Genomic DNA, 19,390 nt, shown 5'->3' with positions numbered 1-19,390 from the left:
GGCCTTTTTGTTTGGCTTCGAGCATTGAAGTATTCTTTATCAATGTCAAATTTGCTTTCTCCTGACACTCTTTCTTCCTCCTGCACTTTTGATCACCTTTGGAGTCGAGGTTGGACCAGAGGGTTTACTGCCAATAATGTCTTTTGACTTCAACCCCTTGCGTTTTTTATGCTTGTGCTTATCCTTGATCGCTCGAGTTTATGGCATCAGGGTACCCTTCGACGACAAGGGATTGATGTGCACCTACACTTGGACAATTGGCTGGTAATGGCAAACTCATTCAGATATGCCCAGGATAACATAGATTCAGTGATAAAGCCACCCCACAAGCTAGGGTTTTCCCTGAACTCAGAGAGGTAGAATACTTTCCTAGGAGTGTGACTAAGCCCTACCAGTTGCAAAGAGGTATTGACAGAGCAAGCTGGCCTATACCAGAAGAGTCAACATCTGACAGTGATGATAGTAGGGAAGCCAATGTGCATAATGGCATTGTTCATAAACCTAATTCCCCACATAGCCGACATAGGAAAACTGAACATAAAATGCTTATGGGTAACAAAAGGGGAGGTGATGAAACACATAACTGTGGTAGAACTGAGGCCTCACAGACACAGGTCAATTGGAAAAACAATTCACACCCAGACAGACAACACAATCACCTTTTCTACATCAACAAACCAAGAGAGATAAGGTTACACGTGCTGTCCAAACTTGCACATTAAACATAGAGATGAGCTATTCAGAGAAACAAAACGCTAGTAGCAATATATCTACTACTAAGGCTAAGCAGGCAGGAAAATGCCTCATAACAAATAGTGGAGAGGATCATTTGGCAGTAACAAATAGTGGAGATGATCATTTGGGGTAAATAGTTCTCTTTGCAACTCAAGAGAATGCATCATGCCGACGCTTTTCATCCAGGCACCTACACCCCTGGTCTCTAAGGAATTCCCTATCAATAGAATAATCAGGGAAATTTACATACACTTTTTCCCCAATCCTACTAATACAACTGCTGCTAGAGAGATACAAGCACCCATAACTCTAATACTGATAACACCCCAATGGGCCTGGCAAATATGATTCTCTGACCTGTTGGAGATGGCACTGTACAGGGTTAGGGTACTTCCGTCACATCAGTACTTGATGACAATACAAATGAGCCAGGTATACCACCTGAACCAGCCACACACAGCTTAGCGGCATTGCTCATGAAGTCCTATAGTTTTGTCACTTGGGGCTAGAGGCCATGAAGGTCCTAAAAGAGAGCAGACCCCTGCCCCAAGAAAGTGCTTCACTGCAAAGTGGAACAGATTCATCCAGTGGTGATACAGGAAAGGACTTAGAGAAAGCTGGCCACAAGATTCTACTTTTGTCAAATAAATTACTTGGCTTCTAGATGAGTAACTTTTATTAATGAGCATTAACCCAGAGTTTCTCCCAAAAGTAATTTCCCACTTTCATGTCAACCATACAGTTCTACCTGCCAGCCAAAATCACAAGCAGAAAGGGCCCTCCATCCAATGGGTGTCAAAAGGGCAGCCATGTATTACCTACACAGGTAACAAAACCAATCCGGAAAGGAACCTTATTTTTCAAAATCTTTTGCCCCAGCAAACAGAGGTTTGCCAGTCAGCAAAGAGAATAATCCAAGATGGATATGTCAGCTAATCCAATAATGCGATGAAGCAGCAGGAGTGGTACTGGGGTTACAACCAAGGGTAGACTCTACGAGGAAAAGGGGAGCAACACACCCTTTCGTTACTAATCTATGCCTGATTGACACCTGAATGTCAGCCACATGGTCTTACTTACCTGTAGGAGTAGTTTTGCAGGTTTAGGGATTTTCTGGATTCACATGTGACCCTCCCACCAAGTGAGATGAATTGCAACAGAGAGAGGTGAATGTGTTCATAGGAGGAAGCCATGTCTTCGGGAGGACCGCTCAAGGGTAAAAAACAAACCGAAGATTTCAACCATGCCGTGGGGCTTTCAGGTTATATGTCTGACATCATGCAGTGAGGGGTATAACACGAAATGCTTGACAACGCTCACAACTAAAAAAGAGAGAATGGGACTGAAAAGACCATTCTGGAACCAGCCACTAGATGGTGAAATAATGCACAGCATGTGAATCCAGAAGGTTCTCAAAGCCTCTCCTACCGGCAAGTAACCATTTTGTTACAGGTAAGTGGCTTTATTTCATACTGCACGCGTAGCCTTGAAATTTGATCTCTCTTTGATCAGCAGTAGTGAAGGGTTTTTTAGTGCATGCGTACATTGCTCATTGTGTCTTATGCCATGTTTTAAACTAGGCTGCATTGTTCAGACCACTTTGAAACTTGGAAATTGTCTTAGTTGTGAGCCCCGCTTGAATGTTAATACACTTTTCCAAATGCAACATTACATCTGAAAGAACCAGAGTGATTTTGTGGGAGTGGTAATAAAGGAGAAAGCCTTCGTTACTTGCAAAGTAGGTGGGATATAGTTTTCATGACTCTGCATATGTGTGGATTAAACTTTAATACCAAATGCTCTAACGGTTTGCACACCTGGGGAAGTGGCTCCATTGTGTTTTCCTATTCGTAAGGGAGTGATGTTTGGATACTAAGCCCATGAGTATGATATCTTTCATAAATGTTTCAAGGTAGAGCCAGTTATAGTGCAGCCATTGCACATGTTTCAGGCAGACAAAAACGTAGGTGTCAACCCCAGATCTATCCTGTAGTATGAAATGGATCTGAGTGCCATTAGCATACGTGCACAGCTGATGTTGTAGATTATGATGATGTGAGCCGTATAGTGGTTGATGCGGATCTCTTTTTTCAGAGTTACGATTGTCTCCCCCTCTTTCTTTGTCCTTTTTTATTACACACTCTGATCCCTCTGGATTTTTTCAAGCTTTCCATCTTTGTTTTATCATACTTAATCCTTTTCCTTTCTTGATTTCCTTTGTTCCTGGTTTGTGTGTTCTTTGTCTTTCTTTCTTGCTTTCTCTCATGATTTCGTCCCTAATTTTTATCCATCTTGCATTCTTTTCTTCTGCCTTCTTTGCTTTATTTCCTATGTTCTATCCCTCATGCTTTCTTTCTTCATTTTTTTCTTCTTTTCTTATTCCTTCATTATCTTTCCTAAATCCATCATTTCTCATTTGTATCTTCTCTTCAATAAATGTTTACTCCCACACTTTAGTTTTGTTGTTGCCTTTATTTTCTTATTGTCCCTTGTCTTCTTCCTTCTTACATTTGGATTTTCACCCCTTTCCCACATATAATTCATTACTTTACGTTTCCTAAGCCTTCCTCATTCAGAAGAGAGTTCTAAGAGCAGTCCTGTAGGATACTACATACATACATGTCTTAGTCTGAAGGATAAAACATCCATGCGTAATGCCCATTCTGATCGTTTGCAGGAACTGTACCCAAAGGGAGTGATCCCGCTGGCAGTCATTGAGATGTCCAGGTCTTGCAAAGACAACAAGTTTGAAGTGGTCACTAGTCATAGGATTTTTGTCTTTCGAGCTGAGAACGAAGGTAAGCACAAGTACACAAATACCAAAATTAGGACTTGGTTATTTATAAAACATGCACAATTTCTATAACTAGTTACTTTTTTAGTATGTCAGTACCGATACAAGCATGCTGGGGACAAGCAGCTTCATTGTATGTTATGTGGCTCACCACAATTTCCCTCTTTATCTACATGCAAACAAGAACTAAAACTCTGGCCCATCCAGTCTCTCTGTTCCCTGCCTACTCAGACATTTGGATCACATGCACAGATCCGGCAGGAGATAGTGGCAGCTATTTTCCAGAGCTCATGTAACTTCAAACTTGATTTCAAGGTTAGAAAAGAGAGAGTAACTGTAGTTCTGTCTCTATGTTGATCTCCTTCACTATGAGTACATTTTTGGACTACAGAACTTAAGTCCACTTATGAAGTAGGCCTATTGGTAGTTCCTGGCAAGCGTTGCCTCCTTTGGGCATTGCATGCAGTCTTCAACAGAGAAAATGGCTTGGTTAGAATGATGGCAGGCAGGTCTCACAGCACTGCTTTCCCTAAAGCAGTAGTAACTGCAAAAGTAGAGTAAAATGCTTGTTGAGAATGTCATCAAACAAGTCAGGTAGATCCTCCTTCCTTCTGTCACAGCGTACAATCTAGACAACTGATTATTGACAATGACTGCAAACAGTCCAGGCAGGTCACTCTAACCTCAGGCAGTGGTTAAGGCCCAGAACAGAGGAAACCACTTGGTGAAAATGACAGCAAGTAACCCTGGCCAGTTACCCTACTTTTGGGCTGTAGTCACCACCATAACAGTAAAATGGTTTTGGCAATGACAGCAAGCAGGTCTGACAGTTCTTCTTCAAAAACTAGAGGCAGTATAGTCTCTTGTGTCCTTCCTAATTGCTTGAAGAAAGGGTGACTCCTCTCGCTAGGTAGGTGGAACCCTATGCCTAATATATGAGTGAAAGATGTTGCATGTCTCCTTAAGAGGATCGAAGTTAGGGGTATAAAGCCAGAAAGAGAAGAAAAAGCCTCCTTGGTAATATTGTTAATTCTTGAAGGAAGTTGAAAAGTTTTACAGGACACAGTGCAGAGAGTAGAAGAGCAATAACAAAAATCAGGAACAAAAGGCATCCAATGTGTGCTGTATTGCAACATATCCTATCAGAATAGAACTTCTTCATATATGAATAAGGCAGGAAAAAACATCACAGATAAAGGTTGGTGATCATCTGTAACAGGGAAGCTCTGGCAACACAAACTGGAATGATGACTTGGAATTGGTCACAACCATCTTCTCAGGAAAATAATGTGGTCTCTGTATGATTGGCACAAGAATGTTTGCAATCCCACTACTGATCCATCTCTCATCTGTGGTTGTACATGCTCCAGCTTCTTCGTCTGACTCCTCAGACTTTTGTCCAGGACCATTCTTAGAGCAGACAGTTGCTAAATGGAAACCTGGAATACCTCCTTGTGATGAAGAACATGGAAAGTTCTGCACCTGTGACAGGTGCAAGGACTTTTCTGAGAGAGACAAAGTGCACGTGAGATGAGCTGTCTTCCAGTCTTCTACTGATGCAGGATCAGATGACCGCACAACTTCTCCCGAACCAAAGTGACTCCTCGTTGAGGTCTGTCTGCAGGTGTAGGATCTCTGACCTTCTCTGACATTCTGGCGAATTAGATTTTATTTCAATGTGTGGATTTAGCTCCTTGGTCTCTTGTCTTAATAAATGACAATTTGGAGTCAAGTTATCAGCATGGAGTGCAACTACTTCCTTAAACTTTACCATTCTTTGCTTCCAAAACACCCAATTAAATGAGCTAGATGATGAATGTCTAGCGAAGATGTTCTCCCTATTATTGGAACAATATTGTCTAGTTTCAGTTTTTATGTATTTTTTTTACTTAGTGCCCTACATCTATTCTCAAAAGTTCTTATCCACATATGTTGTGCTAGCCTTTCACAACCCATTACAAATATTTGATTTTACTACAGTCGGATATAATAAAATAATTCTAGAAAGAAAAAAAAATATTAGTGAAAAAAGGACTGCTTATTTGATATTTTCAAAGATTGATAACATGAGCACTATTGAGTTGGATAACAGCAAACAAATGTAAAAAGCACTGAGAGACGACTTTGATCGTGAGTTAATACTTTACAAAATAGGTGTATACAATAATCTTGTAGATGGCTCTTTTACATTCATATATTCTTAGATTTTTTAATTTACTATTTTTAGCATGTCTGTTATAATGTTAAAGATCTGGTTAGTAGATGAGGAAGTTCAGGTACAAATATCAAAGTAAATACACAACTAAGTAAGTAAACAATAAGGCGAGAGTGAGTAAAAAAGGAAAATAGCTAATATTCTCTAAGTATTCTCTAAGTAACCAGAAACAGAAACATTTCTCTGGTGCAGATTGGGAGCTATTTAGAAGAACATAGGTCAGATATTTGCAAGAAAGTAATATACTCTGCAGTAACATTCTCTTGTATTTGTACTCCACTCAATGATTTCTCCTTCTCCTGTTTCTCAATTTCTCCTACTCTACTGCCCCTAATACCATGTGTTTCTCACTCTTGCGCTCTCCATTATCTATTTTCTTCTTGAACTTTGCCTCTTTCTCCTCTGTGCAGCGCTGAAGACGGAGTGGTGTACTATGCTACAGAATAAGGTGAGAGAGCATCGCATGATTTTCCCAAGGCCACGGTATGGCTCCTCTGCCAACTTTCAGAAGTCTGGTTTCCTGGAGCTGAAAGGTTACAAGTCCAAAGTCTTCACCGTTTTGGCAAGGGATGAGGTGTGGCTGTACAAAAATGAGCAGGTGCGATAGACAAGTGAGATACAAAATTAAGACTACAATCATTAATCTTTTCTTAAAGATAATTCTTTGGGTAAAGATTCCTGTGTCAGTAGGTGATATTTCTTTCTTTTTTTTTTGCTTTCAGTTCTTCAAAATGGGCATCGGAATATGTGTGATTGACATGCAAGGTTCCACCATCCGTGATGCAAAGAATAAGAGCTTCGAACTCATCACACCTCAGAAGATCTTCACGTATGTATCAAGAAAAAGAGTCCAAAATACAGATACAAATAATATTTCATATGCTCACATTTTTTTCCGCATGATTTGTTATAGCAGTGCATACACTGGATGTTTCTGCTATCTTGTGGCTGGCCCAGAAAATGTCACAGGTTTTTGCCAGTCTTAAAAAAGTGTGCTTTTCATTGGGTATATCTTGATATTTGATATTTATTGTCATTTGTAAAGCGCTAACTTACGCTCCGGAGGGAGCATCTTGGCGCTGAGCACACAGAAGGTCGTCTATGGGGGGCATGGATCAAATAGCTGCGAGTACTGAAGAGTCGGACTGAGCATAAATCTAGGTTTTCAAGGATTTCCTAAATAGGCTTTCGGAGGGGGCGTGCCTAAGGCTGGGGGGGAGGCGGTTCCATGCCTTGGCCGCCAGAAAAGAAAAGGTCTTTCCACCCTTAGATTTTAATTTTATACGGGGTTCAGAGATGAGGTTGGCGCCCGATGACCTCAAACAGCGAGTTGGATTGTAGCGCTGGAAGCGCTTAATCAGGTAGGATGGACCCATGCACCTGTTAGCTTTAAATACAGTGACTAAGAGCTTGAAAAGGATTCGCTTGTGGAGGGGCAGCCAGTGGAGGGCGTTGAGGGCTGCAGAGGCCGAGGACCTGCGGGGGAGTTTCAGAACAAGCCTGGCTGCTGCATGTTGGACAGTTTGTAGTTTTTTCAGAGAGGACTTCTTGATACCTGCCAGGAGGCCGTTACAATAATCCAGCCGGGAGAGGATAAGCGCCACCGCGACTGATTTCCTGGCACTGATAGGCAGAAAATAAAAAAATTTCTTTAATTGCCTGATCAAACTGAAGCAGCGCCCTGCGGTAATGCGCACATGTTCATCGAAGCTGAGGGAAGCATCAAATTGAACACCCAAGTTGCGGGCTGAGGCAACCGCGCTCGGTGGTGCTTCGGAATTATGAGGCCACCAGTCTTTGGGGGAAAAGAATGTGCCTTTACCGAGGGGAATTATTTCTGTTTTGGCGCTGTTGCATTTTAAATGGTGCAGGTTGAGCCAAGAAAAGACTTCTGACAGACAGTTTTGGAATTTGATGGCAGCATCCGGAAGTCTTTTATCGATAGTGACGACAAGCTGGGTGTCATCAGCGTAGGATGTCACGAGAATCCCATGTGATTCAATCAACGTAAGAAGGGGGGCCATATACACGTTAAAAAAGAGGGGGCTCAGGATGGAACCCTGTGGTACCCCCGAGGTAATGGATCATTCACCGGAAACAAAGGGGCCTAAGGAGATCGATTGAGAGCGATTGGACAGAAATGATGTAATCCAAGCAAGTGCGGAGCCCGAGACACCAATCTCACGCATCCTATTAATTAGAATAGTGTGCGAGATGGTGTCGAAGGCTGCGGTTAAGTCGAGCAGGATGAGGACGGCCTGCCTGCCCTCATCCTGCAAGAACTTGATGGTGTCTGACAACTCAATCAAAGCGGTCTCTGTGGAGTGGCCGGAACGAAAACCGGATTGCTGCGGGTGTAAGATACATTGATTTTCCACAAAATTCTTTAATTCCTCGTGGACTAGTTGCTCGGTGATTTTGCCTAGCGCAGGGAGGAGTGAGATTGGGCGCATATTGGACAAATCAGTAGGGGAGCGGGGCGTGGCCAAGATGGCAGAGTGAGAGGACGTGTCTCACCTCAACTCCTGCCAACGGCCTGTATTCGGCACCGGTTCCGGCGCCTTTTCCGACTGAAGTCGGTGTCAGGGGCTGCCGGAGCCGTCTCAGCACCAGAGCGGACTGTTCAGAGGCATCCATCGTCGCCGTGGGCAGAAGCGGAGCAGCGTAACGGCTCGAGGGCATAGGAGCGCCCATCCCCCCCTCTGGGTGAAAGCGAGGCCGTCGTGCGGCGGAGGACGCGGCCGCGGGAGGGTGCATCTGCTGGGCCCTGGGACGGGTCCCCTTCACGGACGTTTAGTGGCTGCTGCGGGTCCGGGACCCCCGCGAGAGGCGCCTGAGGTCCGGCGGAGCGAGAGAGGCGGCCCTGACGGAGAGGAGAGTGCATCGGCCCGCCCATCTCAGAGACCAGCAGTGTGGCGCGCACAGAGGTGAGAGCGGGCCCTGGGCACGTTAGGCTGCGTTGAGGGGGTCCCGGAGCGCGACAGGAGTGACTGTGCAGCGAGCCTCCCGGTGGGCATTTCGACCCGGGGTCTGCTGGGCCCTACCACCCCCTGAACTGTTTGGGTCCCCGTGGGGGCCCCGTCTCTGGGACATCTATTGCCATCCTACCAGAAGCGGCCCTGAGGAGTCTGGGTGGGCCTGCCCCCCTCCCGGTGTGCCGGATAGCGCCAACCAGGGAGCTGCACCAAGGAAGCACCACCGACCGCGCCGGGATCTTTTACCCCCACGCGGCCCCGCGGCCAAGACTTTCTTCCCTCCCCGGGGGCCTTGATCTTCACAGCTTGGTTGCCACACAGGCCCTCCACAGAGATTTGCACGGAGGTCGTGAGGGACGCGCGTTGATACTGCGCCACGACTGAAGGAGGGGCGGTTGGAGGGAGTAACGCCGGGGGACCCCTCGGCTGGTGGCGGGCTCGCAGCGGACCACGACCACCGACCAGGAGGGGCAGCGGAGGAGGGGGCGCCTGGGCCACTGGGACGGAGGAATGTCCGCGGGCAGGCCGCCCCGAGGCAAGACGGTGAAGGAAATGTTCGCCAAAACGCAATCCCCTCAGCAGAAAGATACTTTGGCCCCGGCGCCGAAGAAGCCGGGGCGGGCCCTGGAGGAGGACTCGGAACCCATCACGAAGGCCTTCCTGGAGTCCCTCTTCGCCACCCTGAGGGAGGACATCCAAGCCCTTAAGACTGAGTTTGCCAGCGAGATCCGGGAGGTGCGGCGCGAGATGGACGGCATAGGGGAACGGGTGGCAGACTTGGAGGCCAAGGGCGACGAACGGGAGACGGAACTTTCGACTCAGCAGCAGGAGATCATTCGCCTACATGATCAACAGGTGGATTTGCAACTTCATCTGGAAGACCTGGAAAATCGTTCCAGGCGACACAACATCCGTATTCGCAACGTTGCCACGTCTGACGCTACTCAGGACGCCTTTCGCTACGCCAGGGAACTCTTCAACCACGTGCTGGGGAGGCCGCTGGACTCACCCTTGCAGCTAGACAGAGCCCACAGGACTGGCCCACCCCGAGCGGCGACGGCCCCGCCGCCCGACATCCTGGTGTGTGTTCAGGACTATCGCACTAAGGAGGAAATTCTTCAAAAAGCTCGCCAGACGCACCCGATAGCCTTTCAGGGCACATCACCGCTGCTGTTTCAGGACCTGGCTGCGCTTACGTTACATAAACGCCGGCTCTTCAAGCCGGTCACCTCCTTCCTACAGCAGAAGGGTGTTCCATACAGTTGGGGCCACCCCTTCCGCCTGATCTTCAAGCTGGAAAATAAGCAGTACCAACTTCGGTCGGTGGCTGAAGCTTGCTCGCTGCTTGGCATTGAGACGCCGACGGAGGACGCGGAAGACCGGGGGCCCTTGCCAGAGACCGAGGGGAGGAGGCCACAATGGAGTCAACAGCGTCGTAGGAGACGGATTAAGAAACCCCCGGCGACGGAGATTGCAGCGGGTCAGCGCGCCGCGGTGGACGCCGTGGCCACGGATGGTGGTTCGGGCCCCACAGGATGACCATCTCCAGACACTGCCTGATTCATATGTCCGTTCTGGCCTTCTGGCCGTTGGCGGGAGACAGACTCCCGGACACTCAAGTAAGACTGTCTTGTTTTACTTCACTTTTCTCCTATTCATCCCTGGATGAGAGACTATGATCTTCTTTTGGACACACATTGAGGGTTTGCAGTTGGGGGGGAGGGGGGTGGGCCTTGGGGGTTGGGTGAGTTCTTTGTGGTTGGGCTTGGGGAGGGGGGGTGGGGAGTTCCAAGGTGCGTGGCTGGTTGGATGTATGGAATGCCGATGCTGCGGGGGAGGGAATGGCGGCATAGCGGGGAGGGGGATGGACTTGCTGTTGCGGGCATGGAGCGCGGCATTGAGGGTCAGCTGATAATCTTTACTTCATTGGACAACAATGGGTGACTTGGTAGTGCTCACTCTCAACGTGAGAGGCCTGAATAACCCTGTGAAACGTAAGGCGGTACTCTTGCTTCTAGAGCATTCCAAGGCTGACATTTGCCTCTTGCAAGAGACACACCTCCTAGCTAAGGACTGCCACCGCCTTCATTCTAGTACATTTCCACTACAATTTTTCTCCTCCTGCACCGACAAGAAGGCCGGGGTGGCTATTCTGGTGGCGCGCACATTCAGGGGTAAGGTTTTGGGTAAGATGGCAGAAATTAAGGGCAGGTTGCTAGTTTACAGGTTTGCGTTAGGGGGTCTGAACTACACGATTGGCTCGATCTACGTCCCAAACGAAGGCCAGGAAAGGTTCCTACACTCCGCACTTACAGATGCGACTGACACGGTGGACCGCCACATTCTGCTTGGGGGGGATTTGAATTTAGTCCTGGACAACTTGCTAGATCGGTCCGGTCAGCGCGTTGGCCGGGTGGGTGCCTTGTCTCAGTCGGGTCTGGGCCGCTTGAGGGACCTTGGGCTTGTGGATGTGTGGCGCGAGCTTCACCCAGGCGAAACAGACTACACGCACTTCTCAGCAGCGCGTAGGACATATGCACGCCTAGATTACCTGCTTGTCTCCACTGCCGCTCGCCCACTTGTCACCAATGCAGACATCGGGACTGCGTCTTTATCTGATCACGCACCGGTCACGATCACCCTCAGAGGACCTCGAGAACCGCATTTGGGCAAGGTGTGGCGCCTCCGGGACTCTTTGCTCCATAGGAAGGACACGGTCACTAGAATTCAGGACGCCATAAAAGACTACCTGTCCCACAACAGTAACGGAGACACGGCGCTGGCTACACAATGGGCTGCGCTCAAGGCTGTGCTGAGGGGTGAATTTATTTCGCTCTCCTCTGCGGAAAACAAAGACCGCCAGATCAAGAGAGACGAACTCACCCAAAAGACCAGAGAGCTTGAGCAAATCCATAGAAGGACGGGAGCCCCGAGGATTTGGCGCCAATTACGAGCCGCCCGTCAACAACTGGCAGCTCTGGACATCGACAGGGCGGAGTATGCAACTTTACGGCTGAAACATGCCTACTACACTGGGGGGGATAGATGCGGGCGCCTCCTGGCACACAAGCTACGCACGGTGGCCCAGAAACGTGAAATTAAGGAACTCAAGGGTCCTGATGGCACTAGGGTCCACGGTGACCTCGCAATAGCGGAGGCTTTCCGCGACTTTTATGCCACTCTCTATGAAGCAGACCCGCCTAACCAAGAGGCGGAACTGGCTTTTCTCGCGGAGATACCGCTGCCAGCCCTGACCCAAGACCAAGTAGATAACCTGGAGAGAGACATCAGACCGGAGGACGTTATCTCAGCGATCTCACGGCTCAAACTTGGGAAGGCGCCGGGGCCGGATGGCTTCCCGGCGAGCTTCTACAAGACCTTTTGTGTTCAACTTGCCCCTTTACTGGCCAGACTCTATACCTCGTTTGCGGAGGACGGGGCGATCTCCCGGGACCTGCTCGAAGCGTCCATAGCGGTTATACCCAAGCCTGACAAAGATCTTACTGACTGTGGGGCGTACCGGCCCATCTCCCTTTTAAATGTCGATCTTAAACTCTACACAAGCATCCTCGCGTCTAGGCTGAGCCCCTACATGGGGGGCCTTATACAACCGGATCAGGCGGGCTTCATCCCCGAGCGCCAGACCTCTGATAATACCAAGCGGGCCCTCCATCTCATTGAGAAAGCATCCCGCACGCAGGGCGAGTATCTGCTGTTAGCCATCGACGCAGAAAAGGCCTTTGATAGGGTTCATTGGCCCTATCTTGAGAAGGTCCTCCTGAAGGCTGGTATGGGTCCCAAATTCCGGGCCAGAGTACTTAACTGCTATAAATTTCCCTCGGCATCAGTTAGGGTTAATGGCTTGTCGTCCTCGCGGTTCCAGATTGGGAGAGGCACACGGCAGGGGTGCCCGCTGTCCCCCCTCCTATTCGCCTTATACATGGAGCCGCTGGCACAGCTCATCCGAACGAACCCGGATGTTAGAGGCATCAAATTCGGGGCTGACGTTCATGTCATCAGTCTATACGCTGACGACGTCTTGTTATCGCTCGCGGATCCTCGGGCCTCTCTCCCTGCTTGCATGGCCGTCCTGGACAGGTTCGGAGACGTATCGGGCTTCAAGGTTAACCTGACTAAATCGGTGGCCCTCGACCTATCACTGGCAGTGGACACGCGTGCCACGCTGCAGGCCAAATTCCCCTTGAGATGGGCTGCGGAGTCGGTTCCTTACCTGGGGATCAAACTGGCGGCCTCCCTTCAGACTACGGTGGACGTCAACTACACCCTTCTCCGGCAGAAAGTTCGACGAGAGCTAGGACAGTGGAAACACTTCCCGTTGTCCTGGCTGGGCAGGGTTGCGGCGATCAAGATGACGATCCTTCCCCAGATTCTGTACGTCTTCCGCACTATACCTCTCGCCCCTCCTACAGGTTGGATTAAACTGGTGCAGTCGGATCTTTCCCAATTTGTGTGGAACGGGAAGAAACCACGCCTAAAGGCCCAAATAGCGATGCTCGCGCCGGAACAAGGGGGGATCGGGATTCCAAACTTGGCCTCCTACTTCCAGGCGGCGCAACTGCGCTTCCTGGCGGAATGGGTACAATGGGAGTCCGGGAAGCATTGGTTATTCCAAGATCAGGCAGTGGCGGGGCGTACGCTGCAAGGGATCCCGTTTATGCGCAAAATGCACAGGCCCCGCAACTTGTATGCCTCCCACATTACACGAGTCCCGCTTGAGATATGGGATCGGGTGAGTGTGGAGCTCGGTCTCACGACGGCCCCCTCCCCTCTCACCCCCATTTTTGATAACCCTGACTTTCAGCCGGGAATGGACGGAAAGGCCTTCGAACGTTGGAAGTCGGCCGGTTGCCGCTCCCTATGCCAGATATACGGGCCCGAAGGCGTAATCCCGTTCCCGCAGCTGCGCCAGGACTTTGGCCTCCCGGAGACTGAGCGACTCCACTATTTTCAGATCCGGCACTGGGCCCTCAGTAATACGGTGAGACCGGACGCGGATCGGCGACTGACGCATTTCGAATATTGGTTGATTACCCGCAAGTCGGACAAGCAGTTAATCTCTGATCTATACAAAACGCTCACACTCAAGCACCAACATACCTACAGTGCGAGTAGGGCGCGCTGGGAGAGAGAGATAGGAAGGTCATTTACCCATAAAGAATGGGAGGGTGTATACTATAGGGCACGACACTCGGCGTATCATATGGGGCTCACGGATACTCTAACGAAAGTGGTGACCTACTGGTACTACACCCCAGAACGACTGTATGAGATGGATAGTAACAAGGACCCCCTGTGCTGGAGAGGTTGCGGACAATTGGGTACCCTCACGCATATTCTTTGGGAATGCCGCCTATTGCAGGATTACTGGCGCCAAGTGCTGGATGACGTGGATAAACATTTTGACACTGAACTCCCGCGCTTCCCGTCTTACGTCCTCCTAGGGCTCCCAAATGCACTGACATACCCCTTACGTTCGCGGAGGGGACGCCTGATAGCCATAGCTCTGGGTTCGGCGCTACAGAACATTGTCGCTCATTGGCGCACGACCCACGTTCCCGCATATCAGGGGTGGCTCCACCGTCTGTGGATGGTCCTAGGTATGGAGAGACTATCCCTGTACAAAACGGGGGATGGGGCAAGGTATGCGGAACTTTGGCAGCCGTTTCTAGCCCTTCTGTCCTCGGAATTTGTGGAAGTCACCTGCCCGAGGTATCTTCGACTTTTGAGGTTGACGGAGTGTGCCCCCATGGAGGGTGACGCCAAGCCCGCCCCCGAGCGATGATAGAATGGGATATGAGCTGCCAGACTGAGACCATGGAACTCCTGGGGGGGAGGTGAGGGGGGGGAGGGCGGTGGGGGTTGGGGGTGGGCTTATTGGGGTTGGTGTTGGGGATGACGGGAGGGCTGGGTACGGGAGGGTTGGGAGGGGTGGGGTGTTTAAGGAAGAGTTGATAGTTTAATAGTGTGTTGACAATCTGCACGGTTGAGGGGCGGGATTGAGCCAGGCCTTACGTCAAAGTCAGAGGGCACGAGCTGGAGACAGGAGTTGGAGCTACCCCGACTACAGTTGCACTGTTTTGAAACGCGGCCGGCCCGGTTGGGTTGTAGGCGGCTTGCTGTGTATAACTAAAACTTACTGTACGCTGTACGCCTTGCCCTCTGATGTACATGCGCCCTACCTCTGCTGATTTGTCTGACAAGTGATCGTGATTGTTGATGCCTGACCAGTGTGGATTTCTTCAATAAAAAAACATTTACTACTAAATCAGTAGGGGATTTATTTTGCTTTTTCATGAGGGGCTTGACTGTGGCCTTCTTCCACTCAGTAGGAACAATACCGGAGTCAAGGGATTCGTTCACAATCGCATTGATTAGAGGGTTGACTGACTCAATGAGGTGGTGCAAGATGACTGGGGGGCAGGAGTCTGTGGGTGCACCTGATTTGCAGGCTAGTATGGCTTTGTGCGTTTGCAATAGGGAGACTGCTGTAAATTGGTTTAGTGAGGAAGTAGATGTGTCAGACGCTTGGATTAGGATGGGAGCCGGGGGGAAGTCCTTATGGATATTATTGATTTTCTCCTCAAAGAAATCAGCGATTTGATCACAGAGGGCTTGTGAGGGGGGAATTTCAAGTGCCAGTGCTTTGGGATGAGTGAAAGATTTTACGATATTGAAAATCGTATGTTGTTTCTGTTTTGCTGCATCTATTGCTAGAGTGAAGAATGCCTTTTTTGCTTTTTTTATATCGGAGAGATATTGCTTTCTCTGGAGAGTGTAAGTGGATCTGGACGTTAAGTTGTAGGTTTTCCTCCATTCTCTCTCCAAAAGCCTACACTTGAGGTGGCAATCAGCGAGGGCCGGAGTATACCAGGGGGCATTGGGTTTCTTTTTTCCTCGGACGGATTTATGGCTGACGGATTTTGCATTTACAGAGATTACTCTCTCAATCCACAGGTGGAAGTTTGTGGAATCTAATGAGGCGTCGGCCATGATGGTAGGGGGGGGTACTGCCGGTTGTGGATTGAGTTTGATGTATTCAGCTACCTTTTTCCAATTAACAGGGAAAGGGGTGTGAGGGAGTTTAATGGGAGGAGGGGGCAAGGTTTTGTTATTAATGGAGAAGGGAATGAGACAGTGATCTGTCCATATTTGAGGTACGGGGGTAGCGGCATCTAAGGAAAACAGATTTGTACAAATGCCGTCCAAGGTGTGCCCGGCACAATGGGTAGGAAGGGAGACTAATTGGGAGAGACCGAAAATCTCCAGTGAATGGCGGAAATTGAGAGTGTGGGGGTCAGTGTCAGATTCCAGATGAAGATTGAAGTCTCCAAAAAGAGTGAAAGTGGGGTAATGGATAAGAAAAGCTGCCAGAGTTTCATCAAGGGAGGCCAAGAATGTAGTGGCATTTCCGGGGGGGCGATAGACAAGTGCTCCTGAAAAGGCAGAGGAGGAGCTAGTGTGGATAACAAATCCCAGGGATTCGCAGTCCTTAAAGGAGGCCAGGTCAAAAGTGTGGCACTTAAGTGATTTTTTTACAATAATGGCCAATCCGCCTCCCCGACCAATGGGTCTGTCTCGTCTGAGGATGGTGTAATCAGGGGGGAGAGCGGTGGCAAGATCGGGATTTGAAGCATCGTGCAACCAAGATTCAGTGATGAACAAGGCATCCAGATTGGATGCTATGATAAGATCATGGATGTCTTGTCCGTGTCGCGCTAAGGATCTGGCATTGATAAGGCCACCATTAAAGGAGGCTGCCTTATGCCGAGGACGGGGGGAGGAATGGGGCTGGGGGGGTTGGAAGATGACCAACCACACTGGCGGCAGAAGTAGGGGCCCCAGAGGTGGTCGGAGAAGGAATGCACATAACAGGAAGGACTAGGAAGGGTGTGGCGCATAGACAGCAACTCGGAAACGTCGTACCTGAGTGCAGGGGAAGTGGAAACAGCGTGTCCTGCGCCTAGCGCGGTCTTAGCGCGGACGGGCGCAGACGGGCTTGGCTTAGGCGCGGCTTCGGCTTCGGCTTCGGCGCGCGTCCGGCGCGCCCGCTGCGCCAGCCCGCTGCGCCGTCTGGTTGGCTTACACATTTTATAGGGAGGAAGAAGGGTGGGAAGGGTGGGAAGGACGGCCCGACTTGAGCACTGTCCCCACCTGCCACACTCAAGATGGCGCCCACCGCTGGGCTGAAGCAGAAGAATAAAAGTAAAATGTGGTAGAGGTGTCAGAGTGCCTGGTAAAATCAATTCCCCTTTAGCTAAAACCCCCAAAGATAAAGTGAGACAATTTTTAAAAATATTACAAGACGCTACAAACGCGCAGATTTTAAGAACACAGCTCGCCTATTCCGTTTTTACAATTCCTCTGTCGCTCGCAGCCCCAGTTTCCCTCACCAGGGAGAGCGACTGTAGGGCCTACTGTAATAAGACTACTACATTATGACACTACCTGGGGCTGTGTTATGGAAAATGCCCTGGGGTTGCAACGGGCATGTGCGCCCACTTTGCGTGCCCCCGGGGCACTTTGGTATCACAGAAAGGGCCACAGATGCTTGGCCGGCCCTTCCTTAAATACAGATAGTGCTGGCGCACATATGGTGCCAGCTCTATCACCAGAGGGTGTTCCCTCATTTGCATGAGGGAGTGGCTCCATGCAATGAAGGAATCCCTTTGCCTCTGTCCCCTTGCTGTATTATAGACGTGGGCACAGAGGTAAAGCTGTCAAGAGGTGCACTGACAGTGCGCCACCTAAATGGTGGCGCACTGTCAGTGCGCTTCCTGATGGCAGCCCTCTGGAGGGGGAGTTAGGGGGTCCTATTCATCCCTCCAGGCATCCCCTTGCAAACAGATGCAGTCACTCACTGCACCCACCTGATAGGGGATATCTAGCCCCTCTTAAAAGGGCAGGCGGTTTGCCGACTGCGCAGTGAAACATGTCTGCTTGCTTCAAAGCTTCTCCGTTTTTCACTTGAATTGTGCTGCCCCGAGGACATTCAATGTAATAGGGTGCACTTTCTCTGTTTCTGCCCAGGGCCCTTGTTTTAAGGTTCACTGTGTCACAACCAGGGAGAGTGGGCCCTATGTGTAATTGGGCCCTTGTTGCTCCACAAGGTCTGTGTGATTACTATAGCTTTAGATTGGCTTAGATTGCTTTTCTACTAATTTGTTCAGATGTACAGTGGCAAAGAAATTACTTTTCTACTAAAAATAGGGGTCACAGACCAAGTGGCACTGTGCTGACTAAAGAAACAGTCAATATTACATTTTTTTGTGTGAATTTTGATGTTTGTCCCGGGAGTTATCATTGGTTTTGGAGCATGAATCTTTTCTGGGATCACATGCTGTCCATTATTCCTCCATCTAATGGTTAGGGGTCAGAAATTGAGTATTTTTGCAGAGTGAATCTTTTCTAGATTCACTATGCTGTGCATTCTTCCGGCATCTAGTGATTGGGTCAGAAATTGTAGTATTTTGTTCTCTTTTTTTGTTGTTGTTGGTGGCTGTCAACGTAGTACCAGTTGGGGCCCTTCTGTGATGTTGATGGCTTCCTCTGGAAGCACCCACCTTTGGTAGCCATCGTTGAAATCTTTTTTTCGTCGTTGGGTCTGGATCGATACGGAAGATGCTCCTAAGATTGGAGCGAAGAATTGAGGAAAATCAAAAGAAACTTCGGTAGGACGGTGTCTTCCTCTTTCAACTTTCAATCAAAGACGACCGCAGTTAGACGAAGGGAGAAAACAACAACTTCGACGACAATCAGAAAATGTGCATGCAGGGGGAAGTTAACGTCGCTGAGGGGCCAGAAGGCGACGAGGACAGAGATGTTTTGGTCGTGGAGGTCAAGAAGAAGACTTCAAAGGAGGTAAGAGAGTCATCGACCTCGAAAAAACTAGAAGAGTCTTGACTATCAGACTAAAGACCTCCAAAGAGATCCTAGGCATCGAAGCATTCGGTGACCGCAGTTGCATCCAAACAAAAACAAATGGTACGATCCTTGGATAAGGACTCCGGAACAGCAAAGGTCCTCGAAAAAACAAAGACGTCGAAAGACAGTCTGGAAAAAGATGCCTCGGCGTTGAAGACACACCCAAACAAACATCGACCACCGGATTGGCGTTGACAGCCGAAAAACGGAAAGCCACAAATCTCGACGCCGAAACACACGCAGCTGAGATAGAAAAAAAAGAGAAAGAGGCTCAAAGTCGAAATGGCTAATATCTTGCAACGTAAAAAAGACTATGACAAAAGCTTGACGCAATTCAAGATACAGCCGAAAACAAAAAATACGGAAGGCGGGTTGTCGAAGAACTAATTCTGCCAAAAGCCCCCGAGCTGATCGAAGAAGAAGATGAAGATTAATTCGAGGAAGACGAACAAACATATGCAGAATCGGCGGAGAAGCAAGACCTCCATAGGCAAGATCTCAATGCTGAATCACCTTAAGAGGCTGTGGATTCATATCCTTTGAGGCCGTCACCCCCAGATTACATTGGCTTGTACAGTCAAGTGATTAAAAAAGCTGCAGAAACTTATGGGGTTCAGATAGAGGAAGAAAAACCACAATCACTTTTTTTATTAGAGACACTGATTCCGACACAATCTAGAAATCAATTCCTCCCAATGCTGCAAGTGTATTAGACAATGGGAAAGAGGC

The 19,390-nt window shown here is 49.1% G+C and overlaps 1 protein-coding gene across 10 annotated transcripts in view; it reads left to right on the top strand.

Moving 5' to 3' along the window:
• Positions 1 to 19,390, top strand: part of ARAP3 (ArfGAP with RhoGAP domain, ankyrin repeat and PH domain 3) — a 680,145-nt gene that overhangs the window by 228,148 nt on the left and 432,607 nt on the right. For all 10 annotated transcript variants that reach the window (XM_078653517.1, XM_078653514.1, XM_078653516.1 and 7 more), the window contains 3 exons: positions 3,413 to 3,533; positions 6,155 to 6,342; positions 6,467 to 6,573. In XM_078653517.1, coding sequence (XP_078509643.1) covers positions 3,413 to 3,533; positions 6,155 to 6,342; positions 6,467 to 6,573 — 416 coding nt within the window. The remainder of the gene's footprint in view (positions 1 to 3,412; positions 3,534 to 6,154; positions 6,343 to 6,466; positions 6,574 to 19,390) is intronic.

Source organism: Lissotriton helveticus, chromosome 7, assembly GCF_964261635.1.
Source record: "Lissotriton helveticus chromosome 7, aLisHel1.1, whole genome shotgun sequence".
NCBI classification, from domain to species: Eukaryota; Metazoa; Chordata; class Amphibia; order Caudata; family Salamandridae; genus Lissotriton; species Lissotriton helveticus.
The sequence above is the reverse complement of the archived record's forward strand: the minus strand, read 5'-3'. Positions and strand labels throughout refer to the sequence as shown.